Genomic DNA, 18,149 nt, shown 5'->3' with positions numbered 1-18,149 from the left:
TTGATATGTGGGTCAATATTCTGCTTTCCCGCAGAGTGAGGAGAATGAGGAGCCCCTGGTTCCTGCTGAGCCAGGCCTGGCATAGGGAAAGGTGGAGAATAGCCTAAATTCTAGTGAAAGCTCATTAATAAAGCTGTTCCTCTAGGATTTCATTAGCAATGAATTAAGATGAAAAATATGCTACGCAAGCTAGCTAATAAAGGCGTTAGGAATCACAGTAGAAGAAACTTAATGTGGGTTATTAAGTTAAAAAGCTGAAACAGGATTTAGAAACGCGTGTTGCCTTCAGGTCGAGCCCGAGCTCACCTATTGCCTTAGCAATATGTGTGGCTTTGGGTGACAGTGAAGGTATGGCGGCACAAACTGTGGCACTGCTGGTCCAAGGATTTGCTAATGTCTTCTTCTAGAAAGCTGTCTTGCGAGTGTTCCGTGTTCCTAAAACGCCCGTTTTTGTAGCAGTAGAAAAAGTCAGTTGTCCAGTTTCGTAGTGTTGTTAAATTACTGAAGTGCCATCCACCCTGTTCCAGTGGTGAAGCTTTCAGCCTGTGTGTTTGTTACATTAGTCATATCTACAACTTTGCTGCTCCATTTCCTTAATTACCATGTAATATTAGCCTGCATTTGTAAAATCCCAGCAAGTTTTTATCCCAGTGCTGACTCCATTTGAGTGGTGTGAAGCTGATATCTGGGAAGTTTGTGAAGTTCAGACATCTCAGATTTCTTTCTTTATGAGGGGAGCAGAGGGAATGAGGGATGCGAAGAAAAATTGTGTATTGGGGGGAAAAATCTTAAATTTAATATTTGCACAAGGGTGTCCTCTTGAAGCGAATGAAATAAGCGTTTCATCTTCTTGTAATAGTATTTTTCTAGATGGTTTCTGTAGCACAGCAGGCTTCATCTCAGCTCTCAGCCATTGGAAAGCTTCACTGAGATAACCCAAATACATCGGTGCATCCTTCATGCCTTTCGTGTTCTTTTACCACGTGTAGCAGTGAAAGCTTTGCGTTTATCAGCCGTGAGTCCTGGTGGTGCTTTCTGTTTGTCTTTCTCTCCTCCTAATAGAATGAGATGGTACGGGAGTTGGACGGCCATGTCCTGAAGTGTGTGAAAGACCAGAACGGTAACCACGTGGTGCAGAAGTGTATCGAGTGCGTGCAGCCTCAGTCCCTGCAGTTCATCATCGATGCATTTAAGGGGCAGGTAAGCTCTTAACCAAGATCTAAGTCTCATCCTTTGTGTTCTTATGTTGCTTTGAATACCACAATAGTGACCGTAACTCATTCAAATCTTTGGGAATTAAAATTTTAGCAAGCGTTGGGCGACAGGGTTATGCAGCAATGTGAGTGAGCCTAGGAACTCTTCGATCACGCGTCTGCTTGTCATTTTCATGCAGGTGTATCACAGCAAAGCAGCCTTGCAAAAATCTGTTCTCCTGGAACATCTAATATTTTTGACGGGGGAAAAACAAGTCTGTTACTAATCCATCTTCATAGTAAAGGTGGTGAGCAGAGTATTTTGCGGTTTGTGTAGTAAACTTTCATTAAGATATTCTCTGTGAGGGTGGATTATCAGGCTGCTGTTTCCCAATGGTCACAGACCAGGGGCAAAACAAGAGTTTTCATCCAGCAAAGGGCAGTTACTTGTTTTATTCCATTTTTTTTCTTTTTTTTCCTTCTTGGTTTTCCCTCGTGAATTGATGTTCTGGGTATTAATGTGTAGCTGCCTTTATTCTGGTTGTAGTTGGCTTACCTTCCATTACAAAAGTGCTGTTCTGGGTGTTTCCAGCTTCAGCTTAATTGGCTTTGGTGGGGGACTTTGAAGTACTGAGGGTTTTGCCACAGGGATGTGAGGATAGCCTGGGGTTATTGTAGCAGGAACCAGGCTTTATTAGTTTAGCTGCTCCTGGAACAGCTGTGGTAGCGTGGACTTGCTTGGCTGTGTCAAAACAAGCAGGGCTCTGGCTGGAAACTTGCTCAGCAGATCTGCTGGCTAACCTTTAGTTCTGGACCTTCGAGGAGGGAGTTAGGCAAGGCAGAAATACGTCTGGGAACTTGGCTTATGGCACTGCAATTTCTTTGGCTGGCTGTCCCAGTTTCATCTGAACTTTCATGTGCAAGATTAAACTTATCACCTCAAGAATATTTTTTGGTGGTTAATTACACTTAAAAGTCCTGTTTTCCTGCACGGTTTATTCAAAATGGTTATTAAAAAATTTGTAGACTGTCTATTTGAGTTCAGTGCTTGGATTTGCTATGTTTTTTTTAATTTATTTTAAGCAAGCAGATAGGACTTCGTGCTTTAGAAAGAAAATTGCACAGCAATAATAAAATGAATAAGGTGTTCTTACCGACAGATTTGATAATCCTCTAGAAATGAGCAAGAAGATTCCTTGTTGTCGCTTCTGCTAAGCACAGTTAAGGCTTTTAAACAAATTTGGGTACTTGAGGAAAATCCGTGTCTGAGCATTTTTAACCTTTCCGTTTCATACCACATTTTCATTACGTAGCTGTAATTAGGTAACCGGCAAACCGTGTGCTGGATTTATTCCTCTGAAACTGTTTTAACACCGCTTCCAATAACGCTTGGCTGTCCAAGTGTTCTTTATATTAATCAAGACACTTTACTGCTTGTGTTCCTGTTTCACGATGGAGAAGCTGAAGCTCGGGTAGGGACGTGATGTGCCTGGGGTCACCCAGGCAGTCCTGGGGCAGCGAGACGTATCCAGCTTCGGTTTACGTTACCTGGAGCTGCGGTGCTGCACGCAGAGTTCTGGAGCTGGTGTTCCCTACCGTGCCCAGGAAAAACCACCGCGCGTTCATTTCATTCAGAAAGGTTTTCAGGACCCACAAAGACTAACAGATGTGTTGCTGCCTGTGCTTGCCTGTCCCTTTGAACGCAGGTTTTTGCGTTGTCTACACATCCATATGGCTGTCGTGTGATTCAGAGGATCCTAGAGCACTGTCTTCCTGAGCAGACTCTTCCCATCTTGGAGGAACTGCACCAACACACCGAGCAGCTTGTGCAGGTCAGTCTGAGGGGATGTGGGGGCTGCGAGGTTTGTGGTTGCTGGCTTTGTATTAGGAAAGCCAGCAACACATTTGGGACTGCAGCTGTGGTGTTGCTGGGGCTGTGTGAACATAGGAGTTCCGTTCCCGAGGAGGGATGGAAGGGAACGTGGCAGGCAAGAAACTCATTGTCACTAATTGTTCTGGCTACGTGCAAATATCCAGCAGGTATCAAAGTTGAAGTTGGATCCTGTTCAGAAGGGGTTCTTGAAATGTGTTTTTACGCACATCGCTTCCTGCCTGCCTTTCCTCTTCTCTGCAGTCCTTCTGAGAACCCTTTTTTTATTTTAGGGTTCGTGCATTGGGGCATGGTGGATCTGACATCAAACAAACCTGTCCTGTGTGCTCATACGTAGCGTGTGGATAGTGGGAAGAGGTTGGGCATGGAGGTGAGGCATCCAAGGCCTGCCTCTGGTATCAGAGTGAAAAAATACGTATCTCGTGGTCTGAATATAGACACTTTTAGAATATGAACGTAGATAAGAACAGTATCTTGTAGCTAGAACAAAGAAAAATTGAAATGAGAAGAGTATTGGCATTTCATGTTAAAGGAAACTGTTTTGAGCTTTATAATCAGGACAAAGATGTAGTATTTTACCTCCTGGTGAAAATCTAGGGTGCATGTTTCTGTAGAAGTATAAAGTATTTGTATGATTTAAACAGTAGATGTTTTAATTAGCGTTTAGTCCAAGTTTGTAAGACTTAATTAACGCACATTGGGAACTAGCTTGGTATTAATGGTTCCTGTCCGGATTTTGTCACACGCTTCTGCTGTCTCTCAAACAGGATCAGTATGGGAACTATGTTATCCAGCATGTACTAGAACATGGTCGGCCTGAGGATAAGAGCAAGATTGTAGCAGAAATTAGAGGCAACGTGCTCGTGTTGAGTCAACATAAATTTGCTAGGTATGAATTTGTTTCTTAAAGTCTCCATGCCCCGTGGGAGTATGGACGTGTGCTAGAGTTGCAAAAGTTAGAGGCGGGGTGTAGGTAGGTGAAAGGAGTTGATAAATAACTTTTTGTTTAACAGCAGAATGCTATTTATAACTGCTTAAAAACTGGGATGAGCGACCTGCAAGGTAAGTTTTACTTGTAACGAAGGAGGATGAAGAGGTGAAAGAGTAGTTCAACTCAGGCTCCTGAACTTGACCATCAGTTTGTGTGGTGTGTGTTTTGTTTTTTTAAGTGGTCACTATCCCTTGGATGATAACATTTTAAGAGCGTTTCAGTACCTCTGGGAGGTTGTGTCAAGCCACAAGGGAGCTTAGGAAATCAATGTAGCAAGAGTTCTTTTTCATCCTGCTTTTCCTACGCAACGCCTTGTGGTCCTTTCTGAGATACGTGCCTGAGGATATCCTCGTAGGGAAGCTGAAGCAGTCTGAGGGTGTTAGACCAGGTGCTACAGAGCTAGTCTTGGGTAGAAGCAAAATTCAGGTACCTTAATGGATGTAAAAACTAAGTAATGCTTCCCACATTTGTGAATTCCTTTTGTGTGTGTTTCTATCCATTTGAACATGAAGACTGATGTCTTCAAAGGCGTAATACAATCTTTGCGTTGGGTAACATAGTGCTTTAATACTTACGGACACAAGGGAAGTATAACATCAACAAGAATTAGAAGAGTGCGGTCTGCATGCTGCCATTTCAGCCTCTTTCTCCCTGACTTGCTCTTTTTTCTAACCTTCTTTCCAGATGGAGTGTTAATTAGTGTATGGGGTCCCCCGAGCTGAGCGCTAGTTGCGGCAAATCACTTGGTGATTTTATGATTCAGGGGGTGCAGCAGATAAGGCTTGCAAAACTCTTTTCTCTTTCATATATCCTATTTAACTCTGCTCTCCGGAGAGCAGAGACTAGTCGTCTAATATATTCAGGAATTTGGGAGGTTCTTTGCTAAGTTCTTTCATTCCTGAATCATATTTCCCTGTTGTTATAACCTTGGACCTCTGTTCCTGCCGAGCTCCACTACTGAGAAAGCCAAACAAAGAGCAGCGCATCTGCTTCTCTGATGGGCGTGCTGTGAGAACAGACATTGATCTCCACTACAGCGTCACTGTAGAGACAGACAAATAAATTTGGGTGAAATAAAACCTGAATTGGTCCTCTACCCAAATTCCCACTCAGATCCTGAGGTCCTCGGACTGTTTGTTTCACATAACTTCTGCACCAGCACATAGGTCTTTCCCAAATGGTCTGCCCTCCTTAGAAGCTTGGGGAGATCTCCTTGGGGTGGAACGAAAAGCCCAGTGGGGATGTTGCGTGCTCACCGCTCGTCCGTTTATTGTTACAGCAACGTTGTGGAGAAATGTGTTACCCATGCCTCCCGTACGGAGCGTGCCATGTTGATCGATGAGGTGTGCACTATGAACGACGGCCCTCACAGTGCCTTATACACCATGATGAAAGATCAGTATGCCAACTACGTGGTACAGAAGATGATCGACGTGGCAGAGCCAGCTCAGCGCAAGATTGTCATGCACAAGGTAAGCAGCTGCCGCCAATTGGTAAGGATACAGGGCTTGAGCTGTAAAAAGTGGCACTGCCACACTGGTTACAGGGAGAAACTGAAGGCTGAGATAATTGTTTGTGCCTTCAGAGCTTCCTAACAACCCAGGTATTTCAAAGTTGCAGGAAAGTAGTAGTAGGAATATATTCCTATTATATGAAATAATGAGATGCTGTTTGGACTTAAAACTAGCTGGTTGCTTCTAGCAATCTTCTCTGACCTAGTAACCCAGTTCCGCGCTCGTGGCATAGTGAGCGATGATAAAAAAAAAACGCTAAGACGTCTCCTGTAGCAGTGCCACCAGTTCGGTGCCTGGCGAGGTGCCTTTTCAAAGTCTGGCGATGATGACACACTTGCCCTCTCTGAGAACAGCATTTGCTAATGAGAGAAGTGTTGCGTACTCAGCGGAGCTGAGCCAGACCTCGGAGCACCTCAAGCACTAACGCGGAACTGCTGGTTGCCTTTCGAAGGGCTGCCAAGCTCTGCCTGTCACTTCGTGTCCCAGCTCTGCAGCGCTGATCAGGAAAGTCAGGTTAGCCGTTCGCATCGTGCTAATGGGGCACGCGTGGTGCTCCTGCAGCTGCTGAGCCCGGAGTCATTAACCGAGTCCCGTGTTTCTCGGGTTTGGATACGTTTTTGATGAGAGACTTCCAGGGATTAGCATTATGCTGCAGTGCTGGAGTGTGTAACAGTTTCAGGACTTCCTATTTGTCTAAAATGAAGACGTTTGGGAATTCAGTAAGCGCTGCTGCCAGTCCTGCCTTCCAGGGCTTACAGGGCTGCTCCCCAAGGGCGGGAGGCTCTAAGCATCAGGTGATGTCTTCATTTTCCTGCTTTATAAACAACAAGCATGCAATTGAAATAATCTTCAGGTAGGCTAGTTCTTAGGTTTAGGAGTCACCCAGGGTAGTCATTTTAAACCAAAGCCCGTATTAGTCCAGAAGAAAAATAAATAAAAGTGTACAGTCTCACTGGGGCAAAATGACCTGTAGCTCTGCTAATCTGTGAGGTGTGTGTACATATATTTAAAATCTTTACCGACACGGTCCTGTTCTTGTCAAGCGGAGTCTTTTGAATAATATGCTAATTAGGTTATCAGTGTGGCTGTCAAAAATAGAAGTAGGATGACAGCTAAATAAGACGGGCTGAATGTGAAGGTGTTAGCTACGTTACCCAGCTGAATGAAAGCTTGGGAAAACTGAGTGCATTGCCTGTTGGTTTGGGATTGTAAAAACTGCTCGTGGTGCAAACAAGCAGTTTGCGTTGCGCTTTTAACAGCACTTTCTTCTAAATAAAAATAATCTTAACAATCAGTTCTGTCATTTAAAAAAAAAAAAGGCTTAGAAATGAAGATGAACAAAGAGAGTACTGTCGGACTTGGGAAGTTCTCTGTTCCGTAACCTCAGTGAAGCAGCCTGACCTTCTTGGGAATGCGATGTGGGGAGGGCCGAGACACAAATCTGATTTTTACAAAACTGGTTCTTGAGGTCGAGTAAGAGTTTAAAGAGCTAGTGACTGAGCTGATGAAATAGGATGAGCGCAGGGTGGACTTCCCATGGGAGGCCAGTCAGCTCTGGCTGGGGCAAGCAGTGGTGATGTGTCCACCCCAGGAGCAGGGGAGGAGAGGGGAGGGCTGTGCGTCATGTTCTGGCTGTTCCTCATCCTGTCTGCAGTTTCCACCGTGGAGTAAAAAGTCTGTTGTAGTTGCCTTATCGGAGGAACTTGCTGGTGGTGTGGGATAGTAACGGTAATGAAAAGAAATGGCTCTTAGGTCTCATTGCTCTGAAGCTGTCCGGGAGAGCTTCAGCAGTGCAAGGATGCTCGTGCAATACAACAGGGGTTTTTCTTGCCCAGTTCTTCCAGTAAAGGTGGCTTTACTCCAGTTACAGGAGTTCTGGTGGAGCTGCAGATGACTTTTACTCTGAAATAGTATGGCTGTGTGAAGTTTGCTTCCGCAGATCTCTGCTTAAAAATTAGGGGGGGGGGGGGGGAGAGTGTATTTTAATTGTTAGGTTCAGAAATTAAACAGCTGTTCAGCCCAGGAATGCCGCTTGCCTTTCCCAGTATCTCTCCAAAAATACTGCTGGAATTCATCCTGGGAACCCTTTTGGGCTTTGAGCTTTTCAGAAGCTGAGCCCAGAAGGAGGAAGAAGGCCCTGCCGAGTTCGCAGGTTGGCTGTCGCGCTCCTCGGTGCTGCTGAAGTGCAGTAAAAGCTGCTCAGCTGCACCGCCCCTTGCAGTGCTTTTCTGTGTTAGCGATCGGTCTGTTTGCCCCTGGGCCAGAGAGGTGGAGATGGGCAGAGTCCGAGCACCCTTGGGAAGCCGGAGCACCCAGGAGTCCTGTCTTGCCAGCTCTGGGCAAAGCCTTATGTTTGTTCATCCGTGAGACGGATTCAGCTTGATCCCGTATCAGGGCTCAGGGTCCCACTTGCTTCTTGACCAGGAGTTCCTTCTGGGATAAACCTTAAAAAATAACATCAGCGAGTTAGGAAACGTTGATTTGGCTCACAGCTTGAGGTGATTACAGCAAAAGGCACCCTGCTTACTGTTCGAGGTGTTCTCAGGTCCCTTGTGCGTGGTGCTGGCGGCCGGTGCCGAGTGCCTGGAGCCGCGGACGGGATCGCCGTGGCTGCGGTTCGGGTCACCAACCCCAACCCCCTCTCTTTTACCTCCTAGATCCGGCCTCACATCGCCACCCTGCGCAAGTACACCTACGGCAAACACATCCTGGCCAAGCTGGAGAAGTACTACATGAAGAACGGGGTTGACCTCGGGCCCATCTGCGGACCCCCCAACGGCATCATCTGAGGCGGCGCGCGGCGGGGCTCGCTGCCAGCAGGCGCTCGCTCACAACCAGCAACCCACCTTGGTCCAGTACAGCTAGAAAACGTTCTGTGGTTGCTAAACTACTAAAAAAAAGAAAAAAGAAAAAAAAAGAAAAGCCTTTGTAAATTTCTTTAATTTTATTATGCATAACATGTACTAATTATTTTTTTTAATTAACTAATTGCCCTGCTGTTTTACTGGTGTATAGAATACTTGTACATAGGTATCAAATGTACATGGAAGGCCACATTTTTGTTCACTGTTGTATCTATATTCCAAATGTGGAAACTTTCAGGGTGGTTGGTTTGAAGAAAAAAAAAAAACAAGTTTTTAACTCATCTGCCTTGCAGGCAACTTTTTTGCAAATACCTGTTTTTTCTCCTTTTAGTCGAAAGTCAGCAAGAATTTTGAATTTTAGTTAAATGGCACAAAGGATGCCTTTAACGCTGTTTATAAATATATAAAAAAAAATCAACTTGCTAAAGCTTCAGTTTAAAAAGAATTAAGTTTTTGAAACTTTTTAATTGCTTTTTTTTGTTTTGTTTTTGAGTATAACATGCTAAAGGAGGTAGCTTAGTGGTCGTTTTTGGAAGAAAACGTACACACCCAGAAAGTTTTTAAAGCAAGGGGGCGGGGGGCGGGTGTACTTGTTTACTGCCTACTCAGTTTGTTCTGTTAACATTGAGAGACACAATTTGATTATTTAGCATGAGGAAAAAAAAAATCCAACTCGGCTTTGGTCTTGCTTCTATAAATATATAGTGTATACTTGGTGTAGACTTTACATATATAAAAATTTGTAGTATTTTCTTGTTTTGATGTCTGATCTGTATCTATAATGTACCCTAGTAGTGGAACATACTTCTGACTGTACAATTGTACATTTGTAAACCTCTGTAATGTAAATGTGGAGAAGTTTGAATCGACATAAACCCGTTTTTTGGTAAGAAAAAAGAATTAGCAAAACCTGTGCATTTCAGTGTATATTCACACCTTTTATGGTCGTAGCATATAGTGTTGTATATTGTAAATTGTAATTTCAACCAGAAGTAAATTTTTTCTTTTGAAGGAAATGTTCTCTTTATACAGCCTAGTTAATGTTTAAAAAAAAATGCTTGGTTTTATTTGTCACCTAGTTGAACAGTAGCGATCCTTTCTAAATGTTATACAAAATGATTCAGTTCAAAATAGTGTTTTTTTGAATCTTAAAAAGTAATGTTTTGCTTATTTTGTGACAGTAAGAAACAAAAAGTGCAAAAGTACAGAATCCCCTAGTTTTCCTTACAATCAGAGTCCCTTTTCACCTTGTAAAGTGTGAATCACCTTCCCTTTTTGTACAGAAGATGAACTGTATTTTGCATTTTGTCTACTTGTAAGTGAATGTAACATACTGTCAATTTTCCTTGTTTGAATATAGAATTGTAACACTACACGGTGTACATTTACAGAGCCTTGTGTATATTTCCAATGAACTTTTTTGCAAGCACACTTGTAACCATATGTGTATAATTAACAAACCTGTGTATGCTTATGCCTGGGCGACTATTTTTTGTAACTCTTGTGTAGATTGTCTCTAAACAACGTGTGATCTTTATTTTGAAAAATACAGAACTTTGGAATCTGGCTTTGTGCTTCATTTGGACGCTTTGAGTAGAGCGCCACCGCCACACCTCCCTCTCTGCCTTCGCCTTTCTTTGCAAGCCCCCGGCTCCTCTCTGAGCAACCCTGTGCGGAGAAAAGGGAGCAGAGGGAGCGCTTCGTGCTGGCTTAGTGCTGCTTCCCCGTTCTGGCACCCGTCCTGCTGCTGTCTGGGGCTTGCTGGCCTGCGCCTGACCTGTCCTCTTGGGATTTCCAAACCTCTTCCGAGCCCATACGAACTCAAAGCAACCACACCGCCCATCCTCTGGCGGTAAGTTCAAGCCGAACGACCACCTTCTCTATGGAAAGTGCCTCTTGGTTGCTTTTTAAGCACTGCAGCTCTTGCTGAGAGGGGCAGGGAATACTTTTCCCCACTGCCTCTCGTACTCTGCTCGTGCTTCCCTCGGCTTCTGTCATCCTCCCCTCCACCCTCCCCTCTTTCCAGTCCAGGATTGTCAGTCTATGGAGCTGCTACTTGTTGCAGAAGCTTTTTCATAGAGTTTCTTCATATCCTTCTCTGGTTTGGGTGTGCAGGAGGAAGGGTCAGGGGAGCAGCACCGCCAGCTGCGCCCAGCGCTCGGGGTGGGGATGCACCAAGGGTAGGGAGTGGTGCGAGGATCTATTTGGGGCTGCTGAGCATTGCCACGAACCCCGCAGCCCGCAGTTGCTGTTGTGGCTGCAGCTGAGCACAAGCTCGTCTTTCCATGGAAACTTCCCCGACTCCGAGGACCTGGTTCCCCAGGGGCCGCGCTCAGCTCCGTGCCTGTCGCTGGCTGAGCGCCGTTGGGGTTGTTCTTCCTCCGGCACCGCTCCTCACCCCGACCCCGAGGTCAGCAGCAGCTGCTCCCTCCCGGAGCCCTACGAGGTTCTTGTGCAGCTCCTCGGGGTCCTTTATTACCCTAATTAAGTGCTACAAGGCAGCCCTGCGTCTGTTTCCCATCCCCTTTGCCAGATCGCTTCTGGATGCGTTGAGCAGCCCACCCCGAATGCAGATCCCCACAGGACTCCGACCGCGACCTCTGCTCAGAGAGAAAATTGGCCTCTGCTTACTGCTGATCTTTCTTCATTTACAAGCATAAAGGATCTTTCCTGCCCCTGCTGCACTTCAGGGGCTGCTGGGTTTTAACCCTTTTCTGAAGGTTGCCATCAGCATCGCTGGAAATCCCGATTAAGTTCAAAGCACTTGTGCAAAGCCCCTGGTGGAGGGGAAGAAACTTCACATTTTGCAGGATTTTTTTATGGTTTTTTTTTTTTTTTGATTTAGCATGTTAAAACATTTACAGCTTTGCAGTAGAACGTGCTACTTGTTGTTTCCATCTGAAATCAGCATTTTCAAAGAACTGGTGCCCAGCACAGGCTTCCATGTGATGGCTTTCGCCTTGAGAACCGCCTGGATCAACCTGGACTCGAAAAGCGCTCTGGGGGCGCAGATGCTGCCGGAAGGGGCGCGCGGGCTCCAGTAACTCCCCTTGTGTTTCGAGGGCCTTTGCTTTTTTTCTGTGTCAAATGCCTGCAGCTTCCCACGCTGCCACTTTCCCATCACCAAAAGGCGGTGCCCGCGTGGCCCAGCAGTGGCTTTAATCACTTTTCACACCCGTTGCACTTAGCCAAGCGCCGGTTTGGCTTTCGGACGCCTTTTTTCGCCGGGTTTGGGGCCCTGCAGCAGCAGCAGCAGCGATCGCACGGAGCCGCGAGGTTTCGGTGGTGCTTGGGCACCGCGTCCCTGCGCTTCGGGAGCTGCCTGAGCGGCACCTCGAAACCAGGGGGGGCTTGGTGCTGGCCCTGGCCCCGCTCCCCAGCACGGCACTGCAGGACTTCGGGAACCGATCCCGGAGGTTTTGGCCTTGCCCAAGCCTGCGGGCTTCTGCTCCACGCCTGGCCGTGGAGGAAGGATGCGGCCGGCGGCGCTGGCACGGCGTGGGGCTGGGCTGGCACGGGGCCCGTGGGTGCTGGTGGTGGTGGGGGTCCTGCTGGGGACGGGATGGGGACCCTGCGGGGGGTGGGGGTGGCCCTGCTGCCACCACTGGAGAAGGGTCGCGGGGCTGAGGGGTGCAGGAGCCCTGACCCAGCCACTGGGTCAGCCACATCCCACCACGTCCACCCGACCCCATGGGGCCGGCGTCCCCACCGCCACTGGAGCCACGGCGAGGCCGAGAACTGGGGCCGGTGGCAGCGGCTGCCCCCAGACCCCCTCCGGGGACCCCGCTGCGGTGCAGCCCCCCCTGAGTCCCAGCCAAGCCACGGGGCCAGTGCTGGGTGCTCGCCACTGGGTGCCCACCCCCGGGTTCCCGTCTCTGGGTGCCCACCCATGGGTGCTGGCCCCTGGGGGCAGGGGACGAGCGGTGGGGCCGGGGGCAGCTGCAGGGACCGCGGCGGCCACTGCGGGGCGGTGCAGCCTCAGCGACCGGCTCCCGGCCCCGGCTGGCAGCGATGCATCCCCGCGTTATTTATTATTATTATTATTACTATTATTATTATTATTATTATTATTATTATTATTATTATTATTATTATTATTATTATTATTATTATTATTATTATTATTATTGCCATTATTGCCATTATTGCTATTATTATTGCTATTATTATTGCTATTATTATTGCTATTATTATCATAATCATCATCCTCATCCTCATCATCCCGTTAATTACTGCACAATTAGGAGGGGCAGCAGGGGCAGCGATGCCCCAGAGATCAGGCTCGGGGGCTCGGCCTCCCCCCCCATCACGCCTGTTGGTGCAGGAGTGACCCCAGCCAGGGACGTGTCGTGGGTTTTAGCTGATTTTGCCTGATTTCCCCTCTAAACCCAGGTAAGGCCGCTGCTCCCGCCCTGCATTTGTTTACCCGAGCGCTTTGAGTTCAGACGAGGGTTTTGTGATTTTATTTTGTTTTATTTTATTCAGATTTGCACAGAAAAGGTGCAAAACCCGTTAGGGCTGCCCTATAAGAGAATCTCCTTCGTGTCCTTCCCCTCTGCTCCCACCTCTCCCGGGCCTGTCGGGGTGACCCCGTGTCCCCCTTCGGTGCCAGGAGCCGCCCCACGGCTGTGTAAATGTCCCCACCACAACGTCCCTGCCCTCTGGTCCCACCGTCACCCTCGGTTTGGGAAGGGGACAGAGGCGGGGTGCTGTGGGGTGACAAAGCTGCCAGCATGGTGCCGGGAAGCTGCACCCCCTGTGCCCCTGTTTCCTCTCCCCCACCTACCCTAAGGCGCCCCCGTGTCCCCTGGGCCCCCCCCATCTGCCCCACGTCCCCCCCATCCCGGTCCCTGCCATCCACCCCTGCATCTGCCCCCAGGTCCCTGCCGTCTGCCCCGTGTTTTCCCCCGTCTGCGGCAGGATCTGTCCCTGGGTCCCTCCTCCGTCTGCCCCTCGCCCCCCCCATCTGCCTGTTGACCCCCCCCCTCTCCCCTGAGTACCTGCACCTACCCCTGGGCCCTCCCCCAGCTGCCCCGGGGTCCCTCAGCACCTCCCCATTTGTCCCAGGTTTCCCCCATCTACCCCTGCCCCCCCCACTTCGCCCCATGCCCCCTCTCTGCCCCTGCACCCCCGTCTCTGTCCCCGGGTCCCCCCACTCTGCCCCAGTTTCCCCTACCAACCCCTGTGCCCCCCCAAATGCCCCCATAAGCTCCCCATATACTCCCTGGGTGCCCCCATCTTCCCCATTCCCCTCTATCTACTCGCGGGTACCCCCCACCTACCCGCGTGTCCCCCCACCCCCGTGTCCATCCCCATGTGCCCCCTGCCCCCCCCAACCACCCCTGGGTCCCTCCCATCCTCCCCATGCCCCCCTTATCTGCCCCTGGGCCCCCCCATCTGCCCCACAGCACCCCTCCTGGGTTCTCTCACCTGCCCCCATGCCCCCCTGTCTACATCTGCCCCCCCCCATTTGCCCCATACCCTTCCAGTCTGCCCCTACATCCCTCCCCCCGTGCCCACATGCCCCTCTATCTACCCCTGTGTACCCCCATCTTCCCCCATAACCCCCGTGTACCCTCTGGGTCCCCCCATCTTTCCCATACCCCCCTATCCCCATACCCCCCCCTACATACTCTTCGGGCTCCCCCATCTTCCCCCATACCACCCTATATAATCCCTAAGTTCCCCCCTCCCCCCCCATCTACCCCCGGGTCCCCCCACCTTCCTCATAACCCCCATATATTCCCTGTGCCCCCCCCATCTACCCCTACATCCCCCCTATTTACCCCATACCCCCCCCCATCTACTCCCTGGCTCCCCCATTTCCCTAGCCCCCCACCTCCCCTGCGCTCCCCTATTTACCCCCCACCCCATATCCCCCCAGTCCTCCCCATGCCCCCCCACCCCCCATATTCCCCCACCCCCCCATTCCCCCCAACCCCCCCATACTTCCCCCAACCCCCTATTTTCCCTCCGCCCCCCCGTATTCCCCCTACCACCCCATGCCCCCCCCACCCCCAGTTTTCCCCCCACCATTCCCCCCAACCCTCCCAATCCCCCCCCCAGCCCCCATTTCCCCCACAGCCCCCTCATTCCCCCAAACCCCTCCGCCCCCAATTCTCCCCCCACCCCCCATATTCCCCCTACCCCCCATACCCCTCCTGCCCCCCATATTCCCCCCACCCCTCCGCATTCCCCCCAACCCCCCCATACCCCCCCACCCCCTATTCTCCCCCCACCCCCCCATATCCCCCCAACCCCTATTCTCCCCCCACCCCCCCATATCCCCCCAACCCCTATTCTCCCCCCACCCCCATACCCCCCCACCCCCTATTTTCCCCCCACCCCCCGTATCCCCCCCACCCCGCCATTCCCCCAAAGCCCCCCGTTTTCCCCCCATACCCCCCCGACCCCCCCTCCCCATTCCCCCCCTATTCCCCCCACCCCCCCATATCCCCCCACCCCCTCATTCCCCCCCCACCCCCCCATATCCCCCCACCCCTTATTCCCCCCCCACCCCCCATATTCCCCCAACCCCCCCATCCCCCCCCACCCCCCCATTCCCCCAAAGCCCCCCGTTCTCCCCCCACAGCCCCCCAACCCCCCATCCCCTTTGCCCCCCCATTCCCCCCCTATTCCCCCCACCCCCCCATATCCCCCCACCCCCTCATTCCCCCCCACCCCCCCATATCCCCCCACCCCCTCATTCCCCCCCCACCCCCCATATTCCCCCAACCCCCCCATACCCCCCCACCCCCCATCCCCCCCCACCCCCCCATTCCCCCAAAGCCCCCCGTTCTCCCCCCACAGCCCCCCAACCCCCCATCCCCTTTCCCCCCCCATTCCCCCCCGTATCCCCCCCACCCCCCCATTCCCCCAAAGCCCCCCATTTCCCCCCCCCCCCCACCCCCTCCCCATCCCCCCCCCCCCACCGGGGGGCGGGTCCGGCCCCATCCCCTCTGGGCGGGGGCCGGGGCGGGGAGGGGCAGCTCCGGGCCGGCCGGGGGAGGGCCGGGGAGGGGAGGGGAGGGCGGCTCGGCGGCGGCCCTCACCCGCTCGCACACCGCCTCCCGCGGGCGGCGGCGGCAACAAAGGCCCCGTTCCCCGCCCCGCCGCGCCGCCGCTGCCCCCCAAGATGCCCGCGGAGCCGCCGCCGCCGCCCCGGGGCCTCGCGGTGCCGCTGCTGCTGCTGCTGCTGCTGCTGCTGCTGGGGGGGGGGCGCCCGCCCCGCGGCGGTGAGTGGGGGGGGGAAGGGGAAGGGGAAGGGGAACCCCCCCCCCCCTCCCCGAGCCCGGGGTGGGGTGTGGGGGGGGTTGGGGGGGTGTGGGGTGGTGGTCGCGGATCTCTGCAGGGTGGGGTCCCTGTAGGGTTTGGTTTTGGGGGGGGGGCGGTTTTGGGGGTGAGCAGGGGGCAGCGCAATAGCTTCAGGTCCCCCCCCCCCCCATCACCTCGGTGCTGCCTGCATGCGGGGGCTCTGCAGCCCCCCCCTCCCCCCCCGAGGAGCAGCAGCAATACCCCCCCCCCACCCCTCCCTCCCCCCCTACAGCTCCCCCCCCACCCCAAAGGATGCTCCCCCCCACCCCAAGGGGTGCCCCCCCTCAAAGGGTGCCCCCCCAAGGCGTGTTCCGCCCCCCAGCGCATGCCCCCCCACCCCAAGGGATGCTCCTTTCCCCCAAGGGTGCCCCCCCCCCCCCCAAGTGATGCTCGCCCCCAGCGGGGTGCAGGCAGTGGTTTTTTTTTGGGGGGGGGGCAGGCAGCCGGGGGGGGGGGGCCGCAGGGTGCACGGGGCGGGGGGCTGCAGGTAGATGCCGTTTGAAGGTCACGGGGAAACGCGCCTTGAAGCCAGCCCCGAGGGGCGGCCGGGGGGAAAAATCCCACCTGTGCCCGCGCCCTGCTTCTGGGGGGGGCAGAGAAACTTGTGGGGTTTGGCCCCTGCCCCGGCGCTGCCCCCCCCCCGCGGGGCTGAGCCCCCCCGGACCCCAGCGTTTCCCATCCCCGCGCTGGTCCCCCGGAGCCCGGCTTCCCATCCCAGGAGGATTTTCCAGCCCCGCTCCCAGGAGAGGGCTTTTGGCAGGGGCGGGAGGAAGGGCTCGGGGCTGAGGCGCTCCCCGCACCGCTTCGCCACGCTCCAGGCACGCTCCGGCCTCCGTGGGGCCGGGGGAACCCCTCTGCCGGAGCCAGCCCCCGCCGGGCACCCCGTGCCCCGCGCTCCCCGTTACGTGGTTCGGTTATGGGAACGCCCTGGGGACCCGGGTGGCTCTTGGGGTGGCGGCTGTGGGGCGATGCTGTGCGTGCCGGGTCCCCAAACGAGGCTTTCCCGGCGCGCGGAGCGATGGTGGCACCGTGCACGGCTCGTTGGGGTGTGGGAGGCAGGCAGGGAGGGAAGGAGGCTGCTTTCCCTGCCTTCCCCTTCCCTCTTTGCGAGGGGAAGAAGTCCCAGGGCCTGGCTGCTCGGTGCTGTGCGACCCGCCGGGTTTAATGCCACGGAACCCCTCCCCGCTCCCCCGGGGGTCCCGGTACCCCCCTTCCCGCCGCAGTGGGCGTTTGCGGGGCGTTTGTGGGGCTGTGGCGGTGGCGTTCGCGTCCCCCCGAAGCGGCAGCTGCAACTTCTGCGCTTCCCAGGGGGCCGGCGAGGCTCTGCCGGGCACACACCGAGCCAGGGGTGCGATTTCCCTGCACCAGTGAGCCCTGTGTGCGGCTCCGGGCGCGATGCCGCGCGGTGGCGGCGCACCAGGCATTTATCGCGGTGAATATCACCGGGGAAGAAGGCGTTTGGCCTCCACCCCTGGGGGGCTGAGGGGGGGGGCTCAAGCCCAGCTTTGGGACAGGTCCCGGTGCCCCAGCGCCGCACGGTCCCGTCCCACTCCCATCCCAGCCGAGGACCCGCTGGACCCATTTTTGCCGCTGGGTGCCCGCGGCGGCGAGCGCTGCGTGCGGCCGTGCCGGCGTCTCCAGCACCCGAGGTGGGAGCGGGGGCGGTTGTGTGGGTGCCTCCCGCCCCCCCCCCCCGCCTTGGTGATCTTAATTTCTTCCATTTGGGGATCTGCAGCTGGCGGGTGGCGGTGCAGCCATTTGCTGAGGATAATTAGCGAGGAAGGGCCGCGGGTTCGTTAAACGCGAGGCTTGGAGCTGCCGGGCTGGGGGGGGGTTCGCCGGGGACCTGGGGGACACGGAGCATCCTCAGCTGGAGGGGGCCAAGGCCTCGCCGCTCCCCTGCTGCTCCTCGCCGGCACTTTACAGCCGTCTGGTGGTGTTGGGCAAAGTCTCGCCTGTGCCCTCTCCCCTGGGTCTCCAGGATGGGAGCAATGACACCACACAGCTCCAGTGCACCCCAGCCGCGTGTCACGGGGCTGAGAGATGGATTTGGGGACCCCCTTGTGCATAGGGACAGGGTGACGCTGCCCACAAACCTGTCCTTGTGCCGTTGCTGGATCCTGGTCCCCACCTGGCCGGTGGCATCGGGGCCGCAGCCCGTGCTCGTGTGACACAGCCGCGGGGTGCGCACGGGATGCGTTTCGGGTGGAAATCCTCCTTGGGCAAGGAGCGTCCCCTCCCCGTCACCTGAATGCTGCGGGGCTGGGTGCTCTGAGCCCCGGGTGTCCCCGGGGACACCGAGCTCGGGGACACCGCGTCCTGCCCCCGTCCCCAGCCCGGCGGATGTTTGCTGACGTCCCGTTTTGTCTCCCTGCCAGCGAG

The 18,149-nt window shown here is 53.7% G+C and overlaps 2 protein-coding genes across 17 annotated transcripts in view; both read left to right on the top strand.

The window, feature by feature from the left end:
- PUM1 (pumilio RNA binding family member 1) overlaps positions 1 to 10,019 on the top strand; it is a 71,785-nt gene extending 61,766 nt beyond the window's left edge. For all 16 annotated transcript variants that reach the window (XM_080566839.1, XM_080566852.1, XM_080566847.1 and 13 more), the window contains 5 exons: positions 1,063 to 1,200; positions 2,900 to 3,025; positions 3,852 to 3,973; positions 5,355 to 5,547; positions 8,247 to 10,019. In XM_080566839.1, coding sequence (XP_080422965.1) covers positions 1,063 to 1,200; positions 2,900 to 3,025; positions 3,852 to 3,973; positions 5,355 to 5,547; positions 8,247 to 8,378 — 711 coding nt within the window. In that variant the 3' untranslated portion in view covers positions 8,379 to 10,019. The remainder of the gene's footprint in view (positions 1 to 1,062; positions 1,201 to 2,899; positions 3,026 to 3,851; positions 3,974 to 5,354; positions 5,548 to 8,246) is intronic.
- The window catches only part of SDC3 (syndecan 3), a gene marked incomplete at its 5' end in the record, with an annotated part of 120,821 nt that overhangs the window by 69,566 nt on the left and 33,106 nt on the right, over positions 1 to 18,149 (top strand). The window contains one exon of the mRNA XM_080566530.1: positions 15,600 to 15,688. Coding sequence (XP_080422656.1) covers positions 15,600 to 15,688 — 89 coding nt within the window. The remainder of the gene's footprint in view (positions 1 to 15,599; positions 15,689 to 18,149) is intronic.

The sequence above is a fragment of the Anser brachyrhynchus genome (assembly GCF_964034855.1).
Source record: "Anser brachyrhynchus genome assembly, chromosome: 24".
In the NCBI taxonomy this organism is placed as follows: domain Eukaryota; kingdom Metazoa; phylum Chordata; class Aves; order Anseriformes; family Anatidae; genus Anser; species Anser brachyrhynchus.
This window is presented reverse-complemented; position numbering and strand designations above follow the sequence as displayed.